The 18,188-nt window shown below is 41.0% G+C and overlaps 1 protein-coding gene across 1 annotated transcript in view; it reads left to right on the forward strand.

The window, feature by feature from the left end:
• The window catches only part of ADAMTS2 (ADAM metallopeptidase with thrombospondin type 1 motif 2), a 450,208-nt gene that overhangs the window by 310,771 nt on the left and 121,249 nt on the right, over positions 1–18,188 (forward strand). Inside the window, exon 5 of the mRNA XM_060240368.1 lies at positions 5,850–5,933. Coding sequence (XP_060096351.1) covers positions 5,850–5,933 — 84 coding nt within the window. The remainder of the gene's footprint in view (positions 1–5,849; positions 5,934–18,188) is intronic.

Here is an 18,188-nt window from a genome sequence, read left to right on the forward strand (position 1 = left end):
TCAGCCAACCCCTGCCCCAATTCTTAAGGAAAATATTGAATATTTCCTGTTGTATGTCAAACATTGTATTACAGGCAGAATTTGGACAGATAGCCTTGGAAGCAAGAGCACGGTTATTTGCCTTCAAACTGAGATTAAAATAGCTATTTGCTGAAAATGGTTTGTTAGCCACTTTAACTTTCTGCAATTTATAGTCTGTAGGGTGTTTTGCAGAGCTGGATACCAAGATTGGTGGATGGAAATGCCTTCTTCCTTTCTGTTAAAATTATGCTGGTGTTTGTAAATCTCAATAGCTTCTATGTTCAGGCGGGTATGATAATGTGAGACCGTAGCAAGGACTTCAGTTCTTTCAAAGTGGATGACGTGATCTCCTTCTTGAAGTGCATGTTCAGCTACAGCTGAGAGCTGAAGTCCTTTCTACGGTCTCACATTATCATACCCGCCTGAACATAGAAGCTATTGAGATTTACAAACACCAGCATAATTTTAACAGAAAGGAAGAAGGCATTTCCATCCACCAATCTTGGTACCCAGCTCTGCAAAACACCCTACAGACTATAAATTGCAGAAAGTCACAGAACAACCAGCAAATTCCACAGAACAATCAGCACAGTCAACAACCATCTTCCTTATCTTCACACCCCTTCCAACCCTCCCAGCAATTAACACAGAACAATGGTCACATTCAGCAGCCAGTTTCCTTATCACTACCCTTCCAGGAAGCCTCACCAAACAATGGGCACATCCACAAACCAATTGCCCTTTCACCACACCCCCTCCAGCCTAGAAATAGCAGCTCTCCAGAAGCCCTGGCCCCACTCAATGCACAGCAGCCAAGAAGGTCAGAGCGCCTGCTCTGGCTGCAACGCCACTGAGGATGTTCTCCGCAGCTAAGAACGAAACATCTGGAAGGAAAACTTTCTCCAGTAGAACACGGCACTTGAGCCCGAAAGATTCTACAAACCCTAATGATGTTGCAAGCCGTGAAAACCTGAAATCTCTGATTAATGATATTTTTGAGATGGGCAAAACCAAAGCATTTTCTCTGATCAAAAAGCAAGTTCTTGAAATTGACCATAGTAGTTTGAACCTGAGAGCCCGCAGGATATGCTCACCTGTATTTTTTTGGTCTTTCTTATCCCAGATCTTTACCCGCCCCCATGTACTATTTTACCATCCAACATTATTGAAGAGTTTTTTTGTTTGCAAGAATGAACATTATATCCACAGTGGTTTTGCAAGGGAGATTTTTAAATAGGCCTGTGACCAATTATAGCAGCGCCCGCCTCACGGCCTCACTGGACCTCTTTATTTCAGTCTCTTCGGGGTATTTTACTTGTTTATTTGATGGGACCACAGCAGCTTTGTTTGTTCTTCCCACAAAATATAGGCTCTTGAGAACTTTAACTTAAACCACAGATTTATTATAACACAAAGTTCTTAACTTGGGGATATGGGAGATATTTACACAGGCTAATACGTTGCTCAGTTGTTTCAGGCTTTACAATCACTTTTACTTTTCTTGGAGTCTCTCACAGTTCACAGTTTCCCTTTAACTCACTCTCCACCTCTAGCCAAGGTCTGGCCTCTTGGGATTGATGTGTCTAGTCTCACCCCTCGACTGGAGTCCCTCTCTCAGCCCTTCTTGGTGTCTCAGACCCACATTCACTCCCTCAACCTCCTCACTAGATCTTCAGAGTAGTCTCTAGGTGTCTGTGACCATTCCGGTCTTAACTGACTCACACACACACAGCCCTCTTGGCTGATTTTGTCGAGCTTGCAGTGTCTGGAAGACTTCCCCGTCTCCGCCTCAAGCTCCTTCACAGGATCAGCTGCCCTCTCAGCCTCTCTGGTAGGCTCGAACTGACCCTCTCAATCTCTGTCAGGTCCCCACTGACAGACTTCTCTGACAGGCACCTTCTCTGTCAGAAGCCAACTTGACTGACCCCCTGCCTCAGCAGTTTCTCTCACTCCACTACTTTTCCTCCCTGAGAGCTCCGAGCACTTTGCCCCCACCCTCAGGTCACCTGACGCAGCCCTGTGCGTCTTCAGTTTCTGGTTAACCCCTAGCTTTCCGTCACAAGGCCCAATACTGATAGAATCTGCCCTTGTTTAACAGGATTGATACATTCTTTCACAAACTACTGGAATGCAGTTTATGTTTTCAAATTCCGAGGAATTACTATGTTAAGCAAATTACTATGTTAACCAATCATTCCCCCCACCACCAGCATACTCCAGAAATTCTGACTGTTTTGCTCAGTGATAAGGTTCCTAAAATCACACCAGCAATTGCAAAAATTGTCTGTCCTTTTAGCCCTTGGAAAGGAAGGAAGGAAGGAAGGAAGGAAGGAAGGAAGGAAGGAAGGAAGGAAGGAAAGAAGAAAGAAAGAAAGAAAGAAAGAAAGAAAGAAAGAAAGAAAGAAAGAAAGAAAGAAAGAAAGAAAGAAAGAAAGAAAGAAAGAAAGAAAGAAAGAAAGAAAGAAAGAAAGAAAGATCATCTGCTGCCCAGGATTTGAGAATCATTGCGCTTGTAAGGGTACATAAGGAAAGGAAAGTGGTTGGCTCAGGATGCCAATGTTTCTAAAGTAAAAGTACTGAGGGATAGCTGTGTTACTTTTTCACATTCTAGGAAAAAATTAAATATACAAGAAGTGGAAGAGTTCATGCTCAAGTTTATTAGTAATCTTGGTGCACCTGTATCAGTTTTCTTCTCAGTAATGCAAAATAGAAAAAATTAGTTGGATCCCAATTGGATTAGATCCCATGATCCATCTGTCAAAGGTGCTACCTAGGGATGGGCATGAGCCTTCCCCCAAACCTAAATTAATGACAAACATCACTGGTTTGTGGTTCATGAACTGAAAGTTCATGCCCATCATGATCCTCCCACGACCCTCCATGTGGTTTTTGGGAGGTTTGTGGGGTTCCTGTTGAGAAGTGGGGGGGGGGGGGGGGACTGAAATAGATGCAAGCCATTTCAGAAATCCCTTTCCCCCCCCCCCCCACTTTTGCAAATGGGTGCCGTGCTTGCAGAAGCTCACTTCCAAAAGCATTTGCAGGCAGGCTTTGCACACGAGTGAAGTCAAAGTGACAAGTTACTGTGCATTGTCTAAATCATAGCAATCTGAATTTTGATTTTGCAATGCAAATTATTAACTCAAGTAACAGAATTGTCACTTGTTTTAACGACTGTTGCACTGAGAATGATGCCAACTCAAAATGGCAGTAACATGTTCCATGAATGTATGTATAAAATTCTATAGGCATATGCACAAGTTTAGTTTGAGCATATGTATACCGAAGCAAACATACATGTTTTAAAACAAGCTTCTATGCATGCATTCTTAACAAGTAGTTAAAGTAGTAGTTTCTTTCCTTATTCAGCAGCTGAGGCTGCATACACAGAACTTTCTTTATGAAGCAGTAATCATGGTGGTTATCTGTTGTTTGAAAGCAGGGTTTTGATCAAGGTTACATATACATAGTCCTGGCTCCTGTGCTCGCAAACAGTCAAACTGGCACCAAAACTTTAAGAAATCACAGCGTGACCAAAATATACATAAGATGCTTTGCTTGTTTAAGCTTACAGAAGTTACCTTCATTTTCCTAACCTGTAGAGTTGCTTCGGTGCTACTAAAATTGGATTTTTCTTCCTTTTCCTTTTCCCCCTGTTTTTGTACTAAAGCTGCGAACCCTCAAATTCCTTTAGCTTTACAGAAAGTCATGTTATTTTGATTAACACTTATCCATACAGCATCATTGATGAGCATGGTACTTTGGTGAGCAGCATAACTAGAACTAGAAAGGGAAAACGTGATCCTACTAGTTATATTGACTTTGTTCTCAGTTGCCTTTGATACCATCAGCCATGGTATCCTACTGAGCTGCATCTCTCAGTGCTGGGACTAATGGTCACCATGTTACAGTGGTTCAAGTCATATCTGGGAAGGTGGTTCCAGAAGATACAGCAGGGGGGATTCCTGCTCTGCCCATGGCAGTTGGCCTCTGGAACCCTGCCGCCAGGATTTAATCATCCCTCATGCTATTTAGTATCTACATGAAGTCCCTGGGAAGGATCATCAGCTGGGTTCTGACTGCAGTGTCACCAATATGCCAATGATTCCCAGTTCTACATTTCTTTTCCACCCAATTCCTAGTAAGCCATTGATGTTCTAAACTGATGCTTGGAGTCAGTAATGGTTTGTCTCCCAAAGGAGTTTGTGAACCTCAACAGCTTAGCAAGCATACACTTAGCCTTTTTGTATGTTGCTAGTTACGCAAGTAGAAATGGCCAGCATGACCCTTCTGATATTGTACAGGGCGGAACATATAGCCATAACATTTGTTGTTTGCAAAAGCCTTACATTCCTTAGCTTACACTTCCTGTGGCATAAGGTAGCTGTTGGTAATAAGTGTGTATAAAATATGTGTTTCTGTTTCATTGTCTTCCATCCAAATAACTTCGCAAACATGATGGTGTAAACTTTTGTTCAAGCTCCTACTCAGACATTAAGTATGTAGTGTAAAGCAAAGCATGATGGGCAAGTTGCTTGTCCTTTGTACATTTCCATGGATGTTCCCATTTGTTGTTGGCTATCAAAAGGGGAGGGATGGTGGCTCAGTGGCAGAGCATCTGCTCGGTAAGCAGAAGGTCCCAGGTTCAATCCCCAGCATCTCCAACTGAAAAAAAAGGGTTCAGGCAAGTAGGTGTGAAAAACCTCAGCCTGAGACCCTGGAGAGCCGCTGCCAGTCTGAGTAGACAATACTGACTTTGATGGACCCAGGGTCTGATTCAGTATAAGGCAGCTTCATATGTTAATATGTTAAACGCATGAACTGTCAAGTAGAAACTGAGCACTCTACTGTCTACATGTTTTTTGCCAGACTTTAATTTGTTATGCTTGCATAACACAGTTATTACATTTGCACACTATTATCAGTAAGTGTTGAGAGCTTATGAGGACTGAGAGTAGTTATTCTGGGTCAATTCAGTATTTATTTGATTGTTGCTTTATTGCTGTAAATATACATGTTCTCTTTTTTCTGTTATCAGTCCATGCACTCTTAAGGCACAAAAAGAACAAGTAAATGTGGAAAGTGGAGCTTTGTGAAGTACAAGATTGAGATAATGGTTAATATTGGTAATCATGGGGATACAACTCATTTTGTCTGTAAGAGAGACAACAGGAGAAAGGATGGTGCTGGTGGCAGGAGCTTTGTGTATGGTACGAGGAGCAGAGATGTCACATGAATGTGGTGGGTGTAACTGATAGCACATGAAGTAGGGTTGCCAGGCTCCTGGTGGGACCTGAAGATCTCCTTCCATTACAGTTGATCACCGGACATTAAAGTTCAGTTCCTCAGGAAAAAAATGGCTGCTTTAGAGAGGACTCTATGGCATTGTACCCTACTGAGGTCCCTTCCCTCTCCTAAAATCTCCACCCCTAAAATCTCCAGGTATTTCCTAACCCAGATCTGGCAACCCTCCACATGACTGATGATGTCAGTTGTGGGAGTAATGATGACAACAGCTATGTTTCACCTAAAACTTTTAGCATCGGCTTCAAATTAGTATCTAACTTGTTTTCCTGTATTTTGTTGAGTGTATGTTTGGCTGGGTAGGTAGGTAGGTAGGAGTGGTCTCTGTCAGAGATTTCCTGTGGGAGTGTGGTGCTTCAGTCAAAAGCATCCTTCTGTCTCCTCTTCCTTAACCCTTTCATGGGTCAAGGGTAAAGATAAGGAATTCCTTTTGGAGCTGATACCAAAACATTACAACACAGATATATTATCTGCACTGTGGTCAGTTATCATTGATACAAGATTATCTTTTCGCTATTGTTTTGCAGGTTAATGAAATCTATCATGATGAGTCCTTAGGAGCCCATATTAATGTTGTCTTGGTGAGAATAATCATGTTGAGCTATGGGAAAGTAAGTATAATTTTAGAAAAAAAGTCTGAAGTTCATGCAAACTTCATACGCTTTTGTGGCTTATAATATTCTGTTTTTATGAATGTGCTTGATAGTAAAAGTCATATTGGCAACATAAATTATTTGTAATTATTTTTTTTTCCATTGGGTTCAGTTCCAGTTCAGGTGCAGCACTATTTTTCATATGTAAAGTAAGCAGAAGCCTGCATTTATTTTTGAGCAAAAATATAAGAAATAGACAGAGAAATCTTAACACTCTCATGCTCATTGTGCCCCAGTGGATTCCACTTTTTCGTCTCTGTCATGCTCACTTCTTGTATCCGAGCAGGGCTGGCAATGCTGCAAGGTATGACATGAGAAGGGATGAGATGTTGTTCCTTTTTTCTGCAGTTTTTTTTTTTTAAAGAAATAGTTCCTCACCTATTTGTAGACATAGGAGTCAATTGTACCTTTAAGACCAACTTAGTTTTATTTAGAACGTAAGCTTTCATGTGCTCTAAGCACACTTCATCAGATGAGGAAGCAATATCACATCCTTCCCAAAACCCACCTTCCCCACCAACAGCCCCACAAATCTCCTAGCATTTGCCTAGATGGGGGTGGCCAAACTGTGGCTCTTTCACACATATTATGTGGCTCTCAAAGTCCCCGTCACCCCATTGGCTAGCTTGAAAAAGTCATCTGTCTCTTTAAATCCCTTCTCCAAGCCAAACCAGCTGATGTGGGGATCTTGGAGAATGTAGTGAAAGTTAAACTTGTTTTCTTTCCACCTCTCCCTCCCTCCCCCATCTATCTTATTTCTTTCTATCACCTCCCTCTCTTCTAAATCAGGAAGAAATTTAACACTGCTTGTATTTGAATGAAAGTTGCTCTTAGTTAAGTATTGCCTGCATCAGATAATTTTATTACTACTTTGATGGTTGTACATAGTTATTATATTGTTATGTGATATTTTAGCTTGGTGTTGTGTTGTGTTGTACTGTTATCGATGTGTTGTGTTGTTGTTGTTGATTGGCCTAGAGCCGTATTAAACTGACTGACTGACTGACTGACTCTCTTCTAAAGTTAAATGTGGTCTCCAAGTCCCACCCCCTTGCTGCACTGGCTGGCTTGGCGGCAGGCTTGGGGAACACATTTAAAGGTGCGTTCTTTCCACCTCTCCTTCCTCCCCCATCTGTTTGCTTTCTTTCCACTTCTTTCTCTCTTTACCCCTCCCTCTCCTTCCTCTCCCATCTATTTACTTTCTTTCTTCCTTCCTTTCTCTCTCCCCTTTTCTTCCCTCTCCTTCCTCATTCATTTTTCTTTGTTTCTCTTGCTCTTCCCCCTTCCTTCCTCCCTCCCCATCTATTTACTTTCTTTCCACTTCTTTCTTTCTTTTCACATTTCTCTCTCTTTCTCCCTCCCTCCCTTCCTTTCTCTCTTCCTCCCTTCCTTCCTCCCCACCATGCCTCCCCATCTATTTGCTCTCTCTCTCTTTCTCCACCTCTTTCATTCTTTCTTTCTCTCTCTCTCCTCATTTGTTTCCAATTGAAAGTAGCTAGAGATGCATGCCAAAATATATCACTTTAAAGAAAAAAATTCAGGAAATAAATAGTTCTAGTATCTAGTAGTTGTTTATTACCATCAAAGATAGTCAAAATTGAAATAAATAAGATGTGCCAGCACTTCAAAGGTAATTTTATTCTTGCCTGATGCTCGCTCTCTCTCTCTCTCTTTCTCTCTCTCTCTCTCTGTATGTGTAATGATATGTAACTGCAAAGTGAATCACTAAAGTTTTATTCAAGGTGTAAGCTTTAGTGTGCATGCATTCTTCTTCACATACAATGAAATGGAAGTTACCAGACCATACATATAGGTATGATGAACAATAAATTAGCATACAGCATAATGAAGATGTTTAACAGATTCCAAGACCAAACAGGACCAAGTAGGAATAACAAGCTTAGTTTATATGGTTACCATTTGTTTGGGTTTGATTCATGTTGCATAATATTCCTTCTAAAACTGAACCTGCCAGACCATTGCAGCATCCTGACCTTGGTTGGAACTGATTTCTGTTGTATGTAAAGGTTGCTCTGAATTTCCTTCAGCTCAGGGAAATAGAAGCAAAATAGGAGTGAAATAACACTCATGTAACTAGTAAATGAACACCAGAACCAATAATTAAAAATAAATCATAACAGGCATATCATTGTTCAGAATGTAAGAGGTGTGTTTCTTTTCTTCCAAAAAATCATTTTTCCCCTGACACTTGATTGGCTTTTTACCAACCGCAGAGGTTTTTCAAAGAAAGATTGCTTTAGTTTATAGGGTGTGCCATTCAATGTTGAGGATGACATAGACAGTGTCATATGTTGCATGGCAACCAGTTTCTGAATGGATGAGAGATTTCTTGTCGCAACCTAATGCCTACACAGTGTTAGTTTTTAATATTATCCATCACAGTAAAACAAACACATAACTAAATTCAAATCAATAAATCAAAGTAAAATGCCCTAACTTTTGTAATTTAAGAAAAATGAAGAAAACAAGTTAAGTATGAAAAGATACTCCCTAAAGTGGTTTATAATGGCATTCTGGAAGTATTGATAAATTGAACCTGAAATTGGTGATGGTAATTGAACATGCATCTCAGACATATCAGAAAGAGTGTCTGAGGCATCAGGAGAAAGGGATGGATTCTTCTGCCCACCTGCCACTACCAGCAGCAGCCCCAGCCTAAAGCAAGTGAAGAATGGATGATGACTGAGTAGAGGTAGAGGCAGAGGAGGGAGGAGATGAAAGGTGGGAATTTAAGGGCAACAAAGAACTAGAAATAATATGTGGCTTTCTCCGTTTGTTTCCATTGTCCACATAGACTGAATGGTCCTTTCTTTCTTCATTTTTTCATTTGTTTGGGAATGGAGGTACTTGCTGGCACTTCCGTGATATGCTTTGAGGGTTCATGGCAAGCAAGAGTGCTGAGCATACTGAACAACTGAGGACTTCAGTTATGGAGCAGCATTATTATAGTACCCCAACCACAAGGTTACACAATTTGTTCACTTGCTTTTTTTAGGAACAGTCCCTATGGTGTCAAGATTAGCCCATTGCATTCCATTATTTTATATGATTTATTATTATGCTTCCTTCAGACTGATTTCTGGTGATGCGGTTGCAGCATCAGGGTATTCCATGTAATCAGTCAAAAGTTGCTGTGGCCTTCCCTTTAAAATCATCTTAGATGCTAATTAGCAGGGCCAGCGTGTGGGAGTCGGCGAAGTAGGCAGCCGCCTGGGGCACCACCTCACAGCAGGGGTGGGGGCAGGTGCCCCCTCCCCATGCCCACTCACGCCGACCCAAACATCCCTTGCCTAGCCTTCTCCCACTTCAAAGAGAGCTGGGAAGAGGCAAGAAAGAAGTAGGCAGCCTCTTTCTGGGTCCCTCTGAAGTAGGAGAGGGGCGGGGTGGGCTTCTCATTCTTTCTTCAAGAATGCACAGTTTGGCCCACCCAGTTTCTTGCCCGCCCCTCTCCCACTTCAAAGGGAGCCCGGAAGAGATCGTGTCCTTTCTTTCTTTCTGGCGGGGCAGACTGAGCCACGTGTTCTCGAGGAAAGAACATGCGGCCTGCCATGCTCCTTACCAGGCCCTCTCCTGCTTCAGAGGGACCCAGAAAGAGGCTGCCTCCTTCTTTCTTCAGAAGAAGGATATGGCCTCTTCCCAACTCCCTTTGAAGCAGAAGAGGGATGGGCTGAGTGTTCGTGTGAAGCACGTGCAGCCTGATGATGAGCCCAAAAGGGGGTGGGGGCATGGGGTTTGGCCTGCAGTTCCAGAACTCCTAGCGCCAGGCCTGCTAATTAGATGCTGCTTGTCTTGCCACTTCTCTCATGGCATTTATGAATAATGAGTAGCTCTTGTGTAAGGTGGACTGAGATTGGAACAACCTTTTTTTAACTTTTGTTTTTACTTTGAGCAACCAAATTACCAAATTACTGATCTTATAAAAAGCACCATGTTTGTGATGTTATTACAGTGATAAAGAATATTTTTCAAACTTAAATGGTGATTCTAGCTTGTGTTGAAGCCTTCCATCATATAATCACTGATTTGTTCATATACAGGGCCGGAGCGTGGGAGTAGGTGGGGTAGGCACCTGCTTAGGGCACTATCCAGTATCGGGGCACCACCAGGCACCGTCTTACACTCTTTGGAGGCTTTCTTGGAAGCCTTTAAAGAGTGCGATGTTTTATTGGTGCCCCACTCTTTGGAGAGCGTGCCATTTTAGCTGCGCCCCGCCATTTTCGTCCCAAAAGCGGCCAGGTACAGCTAAAACGCCGTGCTCTTCAAAGAGTGCAGTGTTTTAGTGGTGCCTCGTCACTTTCGAGATGAAAGCGGCCCAGTGGCGCCTTTCCACGAAGGCGTTGCTCGGCCACTTTCATCCCAAAAGCGGTGGGGTGCTGCTAGAATGCCTAACTCTTTGGAGGCTTCCAAGGAAGCCTCTGAAGAACCAGGTTGCTCTGCACGATGATGTCACTTTGTGACGGGGGAAAAAAATGACAGGGGGCCCGGCGTAGAGGTCTGCCTCCAGAGGCAGAACCCCTAGCGCCGGGCCTGTTCATATATATTACCTTGTTATCAAGTGGCAGCTGCCTTACACTGAACTTGTGGTGATTTCAAGGCAAGAGACATTCAGAGGTGGTTTGCTATTGCCTGCCTTTGTGTAACAAGCAACCCTAAACTTCCTTGATGTTGAAGAAGAGCACAAAAAGTAATCTCCAAAGCTGTTGAGCTCTTGATTGTATAATTGCAGGAGACAGCAAAAGCAGAATCTTGGAGGGGGAGAGTATGGCCCTTTTCACACTTACCAGTGGAAGCCGGAAGGGAGTCGGTATTGTGCCGCCTTGCAGTAATCCGAGACAGGGATGGGAGTTTTCAGACACATGGTTTTTTTCCCGGTAGGGTTCCGTGATTGAAGCAAGCCATTTCACACTGTTCCGCTTTTATCTCGCTTCCACCAGCGCCAGCCGTTTTCACCTGCCGGCGCGCGATCTCCGGCTTTTTTTGGGGGGGGGGAACGTCGGGCAAAGATCGCTATAGCGCTATAGCATTGTATCACAACAGCACCACCATAGAATTTTATTTATACCCCGCCCTCCCCACCGAGGTAGGCTCAGGGCGGCTTACAGAGTGTGGCAAAAGCCATATTAAACAATAAAACAATTATACATTCAGTACCATTTAAAATTACCATTAAATTACATAATATAAAATCTAAAATCAATCTAAAATAATCTTATCTTATTGCTAACTCAATTGTTGATGTTAGTGATGGCATGGTGTTCATTTCAGGTTTCATCTTGGAAGGCTAGCTGGAAGAGGGCGGTTTTGCACGCCCTACGGAATTGGCTAATATCCCGTAGGGCCCGCACCTCTTCCGGCAGCTGGTTCCACCATTGGGGTGCTTTTATAGAGAAGGCCTGTTCTCTGGTTATTTTTAGTTTGGCCTCCTTTGGCCCAGGTACTTCCAGAAGGTTTTGTGAGCTGGATCGCAGTGCTCTCTGGGGAACATAAGGGAACATAGTATATTTATAGTCCCCTGGTAAGCCTGTATGGCAGGGTTGCCAACCTCCAGGTGGCAGCTGGAGATCTCCTGCTATTTCAAACGATCACCAGGCAACAGTGATCAGTTCACTTGGAGAAAAAGGTCACTTTGGAAGGTGACCTCCATGGCCTAATACCCCAATAAAGTCCCTCCCCTCCCCAAACCCTGCCCTCTCACCCCCAAAATCTCCAGGTAATTCCTAGCCCGGGAACCCTAATGCATATTTAGAACTTAAACTTGGAATTTTCCATTGAAACTGACTGCCTCTGGTCAAGGCTTGATAGTTCTAGTTTCGAGGTCACTTATTTTTGCAGTCACCCATCTAGCCTACGTAACTTCATCATAGCATGCCTTACATAGTATCTAGTATGTCTTCACTCTGGTTCATTTGTTCCGCACAGTAAAAATTCAGGAAGAGCTGGAGGAGATTTACTTCCTGTAGTAAATCCTTCCTTCCTGGGAGCAAGCATTGCCAGATTTTTAAGTGCAGCACTTTGTTAATTCTGTTTGCAACTCACTGTGGAAAAAGGATCTTCAGCTGTGCAAAAAGGCTGTGGTTTAGAACCCTCTGAACATCGTGCCTCCTAAATGCACATGCTCCAAAATGTGAAGAATACAAATAAGAATAGTTTTGAATCTGGTGGTCTATGAAGAGGCCACTTTGTGTGGCCAAATGCCTTCTGGTCCCTGGGTTACTTTCAGAAGAACAGAGTGGCCTCCTTGGAACACAGAAGCTTGCCATTCCTGGTCCAGTCATGAACTTCTGGAGTAACATGAGCTTCAGCTTTAGAATGGCAGCTTCAGGAATGCCTTCAAACACTTAGATCATGGTAAAAGTTCGATTCCCGTTGCTGTTCATGCTTCTCACATTATTAACCTTAGCTAACTGATAAGTATTTAAATACTGTTCATGCTTCACAATACACAGAGAATTTTATGATTATTAAAACAAAATGTTGAGAGAGAATTTTCTTCTTTGAAGCTTCAAGCAAAGCAGCTGCAAGTTTTCACGAAGTTATGTGTAATGCGCCTTTGAACAGTTATCTTGTTCCAAGCTAACAGCTTCCAACAAAACATGTTATGATGGATTTGGACAGGAAAAACATAGCGAAAATAGCAAAGCCAACCATGCTGGAAAGCAGATTTTTGCTGTGATCCAAGGTCATCTTTCACTGCACCTTTTCCATATGCTGTGTAAGAAATTGTGGTTATAATGTGGATGGAACTAAAGCTTCAGCAATCACCATGCATGGTCAACAAGGTCTGTTGGATACCTCACAGTATCTGTATATTTACTTCCTCCTCTAATATCTTTCAGGTATTTTTTTTTAATGTCCCAACCACTTTTCAAATTGCATTTATTCCCTGTACTCTTACACATCATTTGAGAATTTAACTGGATTCCTTTATCGAATCCTTCTCTCTGCCTTTCTTCTTGGCCAGCTTCCAACTACTTATTCCCAAAAGCTGGAATTATCACAGATTTCCATCAGCACACAGGGAGACAGAAGTCATCCTGATGAGCGGCTTTCAAAGCATGATGTAGCTTTCTTGATTAAGCACAATACCGTTAAGTGCACTTGGACACAGAACTGGAATTCAATGCAGACAAGAACTGCAATGCTTATCATATATATGGTTATTTCTCTTCTCTCTCATTTCTGAATGATAGATTGCTTTCATTTTTTATAAGATTGACAGCATGCCATGGATTTTTAAAAACTGCATTACCTGCAACATGCTGCACTAACATTTTATACTGGATATATTTTTTTCTGTGGGGCAATATATCTATATGGTGATATTAGAAGTAAAAAGATCTAACATACTACTACCATAAGTTAATGTTCACACGCCTTTAAAGAGAAAATCTCAGTTTGCTGATTGAGTTTTGCTGTTGTTCCACTGCTGTTGTTGACTTTGTTACCATGGATACCAGATGCTTTGTTTTCCTTTTTGTTTATCTTTAAGAAACAACTTGCCTGGTTCATGGGGCAGAGGGAAATAATCTAAGTAAGCATTTGAGAGAAATATTTTGAAGAGGATTGAAGTCCTTTGTCATTTTGATGCCTTATGAATATATTTTAGGCTGTCTCTGACCTGGATGCTACCTTATTTTAAAAGCTGCCAGTAACATAAACACTTGCCTATTTATAATCTAACAAGATAAACTAAACCCCTAGCAAGTTGCATGTATTTTAAAGGAAGATGCAGAATCACCAGACTTTACAGCTGGAGCACCATCTAATGGATTGGTTTTGAAAGGTCCTTTACAAGATAAAGCATAGATGTTTGACATGCTTACCTTGTTTACTGGTAATAGCCAGTCATTTCTGCCAGCAGTGAAACAGACAAATACCATTCTTCAAAAAACCCAATTCAATGAACCTTTAGTTAAAAAATCAGAGCCACTTTTCAAATTTTTCCACCCCATTTCTCAGTGGTATCCCCATAGCAGTTCATTCTTAAAAAATCCTAATAATTGGATCAAAACAATAAATGAAAAGAGCAGAATAATATTTAAATAATAATAAAGGCAAATAAACAGTAGGGAATCATTGATTAGTCTGTTCACCAATGCAAAAAAGGGTCATTCAGATTGTGCTATATGCTAGTCAAACCTTTTCAGTATGCTTTCATAATGCAACCTACAAAAATGTGAATCACTCTCTTGGTTTTACTTCAGCAATTGTCAGACGAGAAACAGAGTGGTATTTACTCCAGGTTCATCTGCCTGTCTGGATTACAAGAAAATGACTGAGGATGTGCCCTCATTTCTTCAGCTGTACCAGGAAGGAACTGTTTTTCTCTCTCATATCAGAAGTTTGAACAGTCAGTCAAATAGAAATCCTGCTGGCAAATGTGTCTCCCTTTCACCCTCACCAGCTTTAATTCCTACGTGCTCCTGGTAGCAGCATAGCCTAGCAACATATGCTGCTTTTACTTAGCCAAGGTTTAAGAACTTTCTTTCAACAGAAAATCACAGCATACTGTTTTCTGCGTTTCTGCCCAAGTGCTCAAACCATCCCATAGAGCATCACCCACAACCCTGCTGTATACCTTGTTAGTTTTCTGTAGCTCCCTTTCATCACTGTTGAAATTACATTTTGACTGCCATAACAGAGTTTCTACTGCTGGTATTTGTTTCACCAGGATAATGGGATTTGAGAAATACATCAAGATTTGTATAAATTATTACATGTTGGAACCATTCTTTTCCCTTGAACATCAGAATAGCATTAGTGGCTAGACCAATGTTTTCATTGTATCTGGAATCCTTCCCTGACAGTAATTGGTTGCAGAGGCTGTAGAAAAAGACAACAACAGCACCGGGTATTAGAATGACCTAGCCTTTGTTGTTCATATCTACTCGCCTAGGATCTAAGGCAGGGGTCCACGTGGTGCCCACCAGTGCTTTACTTGGTGCCCACTAAGTTTCTCTAGAGAGTTGGCAGGGCCAGGTTGGGCTTTTTCCTGGCAAGGCTTGTGACTGGTCATTGGAGATTTGATTGGCTGTGCTGATTTTTAAAAACATGGCTTTGGCTGCAGCTGTCACCACAACGCAAGGATCTTCAGTGTGTGACTGAAGGTAAGCTGTAGCATTTTTATGACTGGCTCCATCTCCAGTGGCAGCCATTTTGGGGCTGTGCCCGCCATACTGTAACAGAATTCCAAAGGTGCCTACAGGTACAAAAAAGTTGGGGACCCCAATCTAAGGTTTTGAGTCACACTCTGTATGAGGCCAAGTATACTCTGGTCACGAATTCATTGTAACTCATATATTGCTATTTTTAATGTGCTTTACAAGTAAATTCTAAACCCTGGCCACTTGCTCAGAAGAACCATTGTAGCTTGCTGGTATCCCATTCTTTCTCAATAGTGCCAAGAAATGTCAAAGATTTGCATACAAGATGCTGAGAGCATAGCAAGTGCACTGGGTTCTATAGCAATGTTGCCCACACTCACCAGTCGTGGAGTGATGTGTCAGCAATACTATTATATTAGTAGCATGTGGAAGCAGCCAGCTAATACACAGCAATGTCAGAAAGCCTCTGAGCAAACACCCACAGAATACAACAGAGGAAGGATCAAAAACAACACAACACCCTCTGCCATAGGGAGGATTGTGTCATGCCCAGCAAGAGCCTACAAACTATCATATGCTTGCCATCTCTGCAGATGCCATCAGATTGAGTCTGCTTCTGCAAACATATATCCCTTTGGCAGGCAGACACACAGGGAAGAAAGCATGGTCACTTCTCCCATATGACCTATTACTGTTTCTCCCCAAATTCAACATACATTAATTATTCAAATATGGACAAATTTTCTAAGAGGAGGGGAACACCAATAAGCTAAAAGACATTCATTTATACAAAGATACATACAAGATTACTATATATATATATATATATATAATGGTATTCCAAAAAATAACTATAAAATAATTAAATTCCTAAAATTTATTTCAAACATATATTGTTATATTCATTTTACACATTCCCCCCCTACTTTCAATAGGCATAATAATTTCCACATTTTTTTTCAAATTCTTTAGATGTTTGTGTGTTGAAACAAAATGGGATGGGGGACTGAGGTTGTAGTTGACGAGACATTGTGGAAGAGAGCTGAGCTCTATTGGTACTGTGAGCATCCCAAGGGCCTCTCTTCAGTCTCATAAGGAGAGAAAAGGCATTGCATGCCTAGCAAAATAGTCTGGTATATTGCTGTTTGGCATACATGCTGAAGGTTTGTGTACCCAGTTTTAGGATCTAAAGAAAACTCTGTTCCTTTCTACAAATTATTTTTTATATTCCAATATTGAATGCTGTGATAAATTGGATTTGGTTGCTATTATTTCCCTTAAGCATCGTCATTCTCTTCATCCATTCATGTCTCTTCATCCATTCATGAAGGCAATTGGCTTGAATGTTTTCTGTTTTCCAGTGCAAATAAGCTCTTTATTTATAATCTTTTAAAATCCTTTGTTAGTGATATCGATAATGCACGATGATGAAATGCTTCCTAACATATAGTACCTGACTTTTATTTCAGTTTTTTATAAAACAGAAATGTCATGAGAGTTGCCCCTGCCATAATCTTGTTTTATTTCCACATTCTTTGCAAAGCAGATAAAATCTTAAATAACTTGATCTTGTTGAATTAGATCAGAGATATTAAATAACACCAGATTGCAATAGTGGACAGCAGCATGTCAGAACACAATGATTGTGATTACTAATTTTTTAGTCTTATCAAGACTTTCATAATAGTAATATTTATTACATGTATATCTGCTTGTTTCCAAATAAATCCAAAACAGCTTACAAAATTAAAATAATAAAACAGGTAAAATCCAACATAAAATATAAATAACAAAGGCATGCCTTTATTAAAAGCTATTTGGTCAAGCTCTATATATCAGTTTGGCTTTGTCCTTATATCTGTTACACAGTGTTCCTTCCCAGTCAGTCCTTTGTAGGACTATTATTTCACGTACTCTCTGTTTTTCCTTTGAAAATAGCAGCTGCATCCTCATGTCCAAATGTTTAAATTAAAAAAAATATCTTGGCAAAGTATAATTTATGCTTTATGTTGAGAATACTGAAATAATATGGATTTAGAACACTGAGTTGACGTATAAATAATGGTTGTGTTTCTTGTTATGATCACACTGTTGCCCTGGCAACATTATTTTTGAAAGTGCAAGGCTGGAGTTCACATATGTATTTCTTAAAAATTCTGGAAGTTACTGGATGTTACAATTAAGTCACTCATTTTGTAACATCTTACAGACAGTACTTTTTTATAAATTGCAGCAAATCCTCTGGGAATATGCTACAAATGTTACATGCTTCATTCTCTTCCCGTTCAAATTATTTTCCATTCACAACGCACATGAACTATTAACTCTTGTTACATGAGCTCAATTGTACCATATAAGAATTATTTTCTCCAGTAAAGCATTTGCTCTCTGTATCCTTTTGTTAGAGATGTTTTTCCATTTAGCCTCCTGCAGAATAATCATGAACCATCTTCACATAGTACATGCACACAGAAAGAACATGGTGAGAGACACAGAATCATACCTACTGGCCCTGTCCTCCGTTTCGATATATTCAAGGATCGAAAAAAGAGCCTAGACATGTGCAATTGGGGCCCATGCAGTTTGCACATGTACAGAATCTTGGCACGTATGGGGTGTTTGAATGCAGAGTCTGTTCTAACCATCAGATGAACATGTGAAGGCTGAGAATGGGACCAGCAGATACCTTGTTCCTTCTTCTCTACATGTTTATTGGATAGCATTGCCAAATGCCTAGAGAAAATATGTTCTGTCCCTTTAATGGAGGTCTTATGGTAAGTTATTTATCAAGTGCTGTTTCTTACTTCCATGGCCTGAAAAGTGTCATCTGCCCATTTCCCTACATTAAAGCTCTATTAAAGGGACAGAACATTTTAATCCTGGATGTTGATTCTAATATGGGGTATGGAATGAACAGGAGATGTCAAAAGGGCCAAACAATGGAGAAGGAAGTTTCTTTTAGAGATGTTAAAAGAAATCAGACCTGATGTTTTAAAACCTAGGAGACATAGGAAGGTGCACTTTACAATAAGAAATCTAGGTTATTTTAGCATTTCGTATCCTTTTGTTGACTTTCAAATCTTGGGGA

Source organism: Heteronotia binoei, chromosome 5, assembly GCF_032191835.1.
Source record: "Heteronotia binoei isolate CCM8104 ecotype False Entrance Well chromosome 5, APGP_CSIRO_Hbin_v1, whole genome shotgun sequence".
In the NCBI taxonomy this organism is placed as follows: domain Eukaryota; kingdom Metazoa; phylum Chordata; class Lepidosauria; order Squamata; family Gekkonidae; genus Heteronotia; species Heteronotia binoei.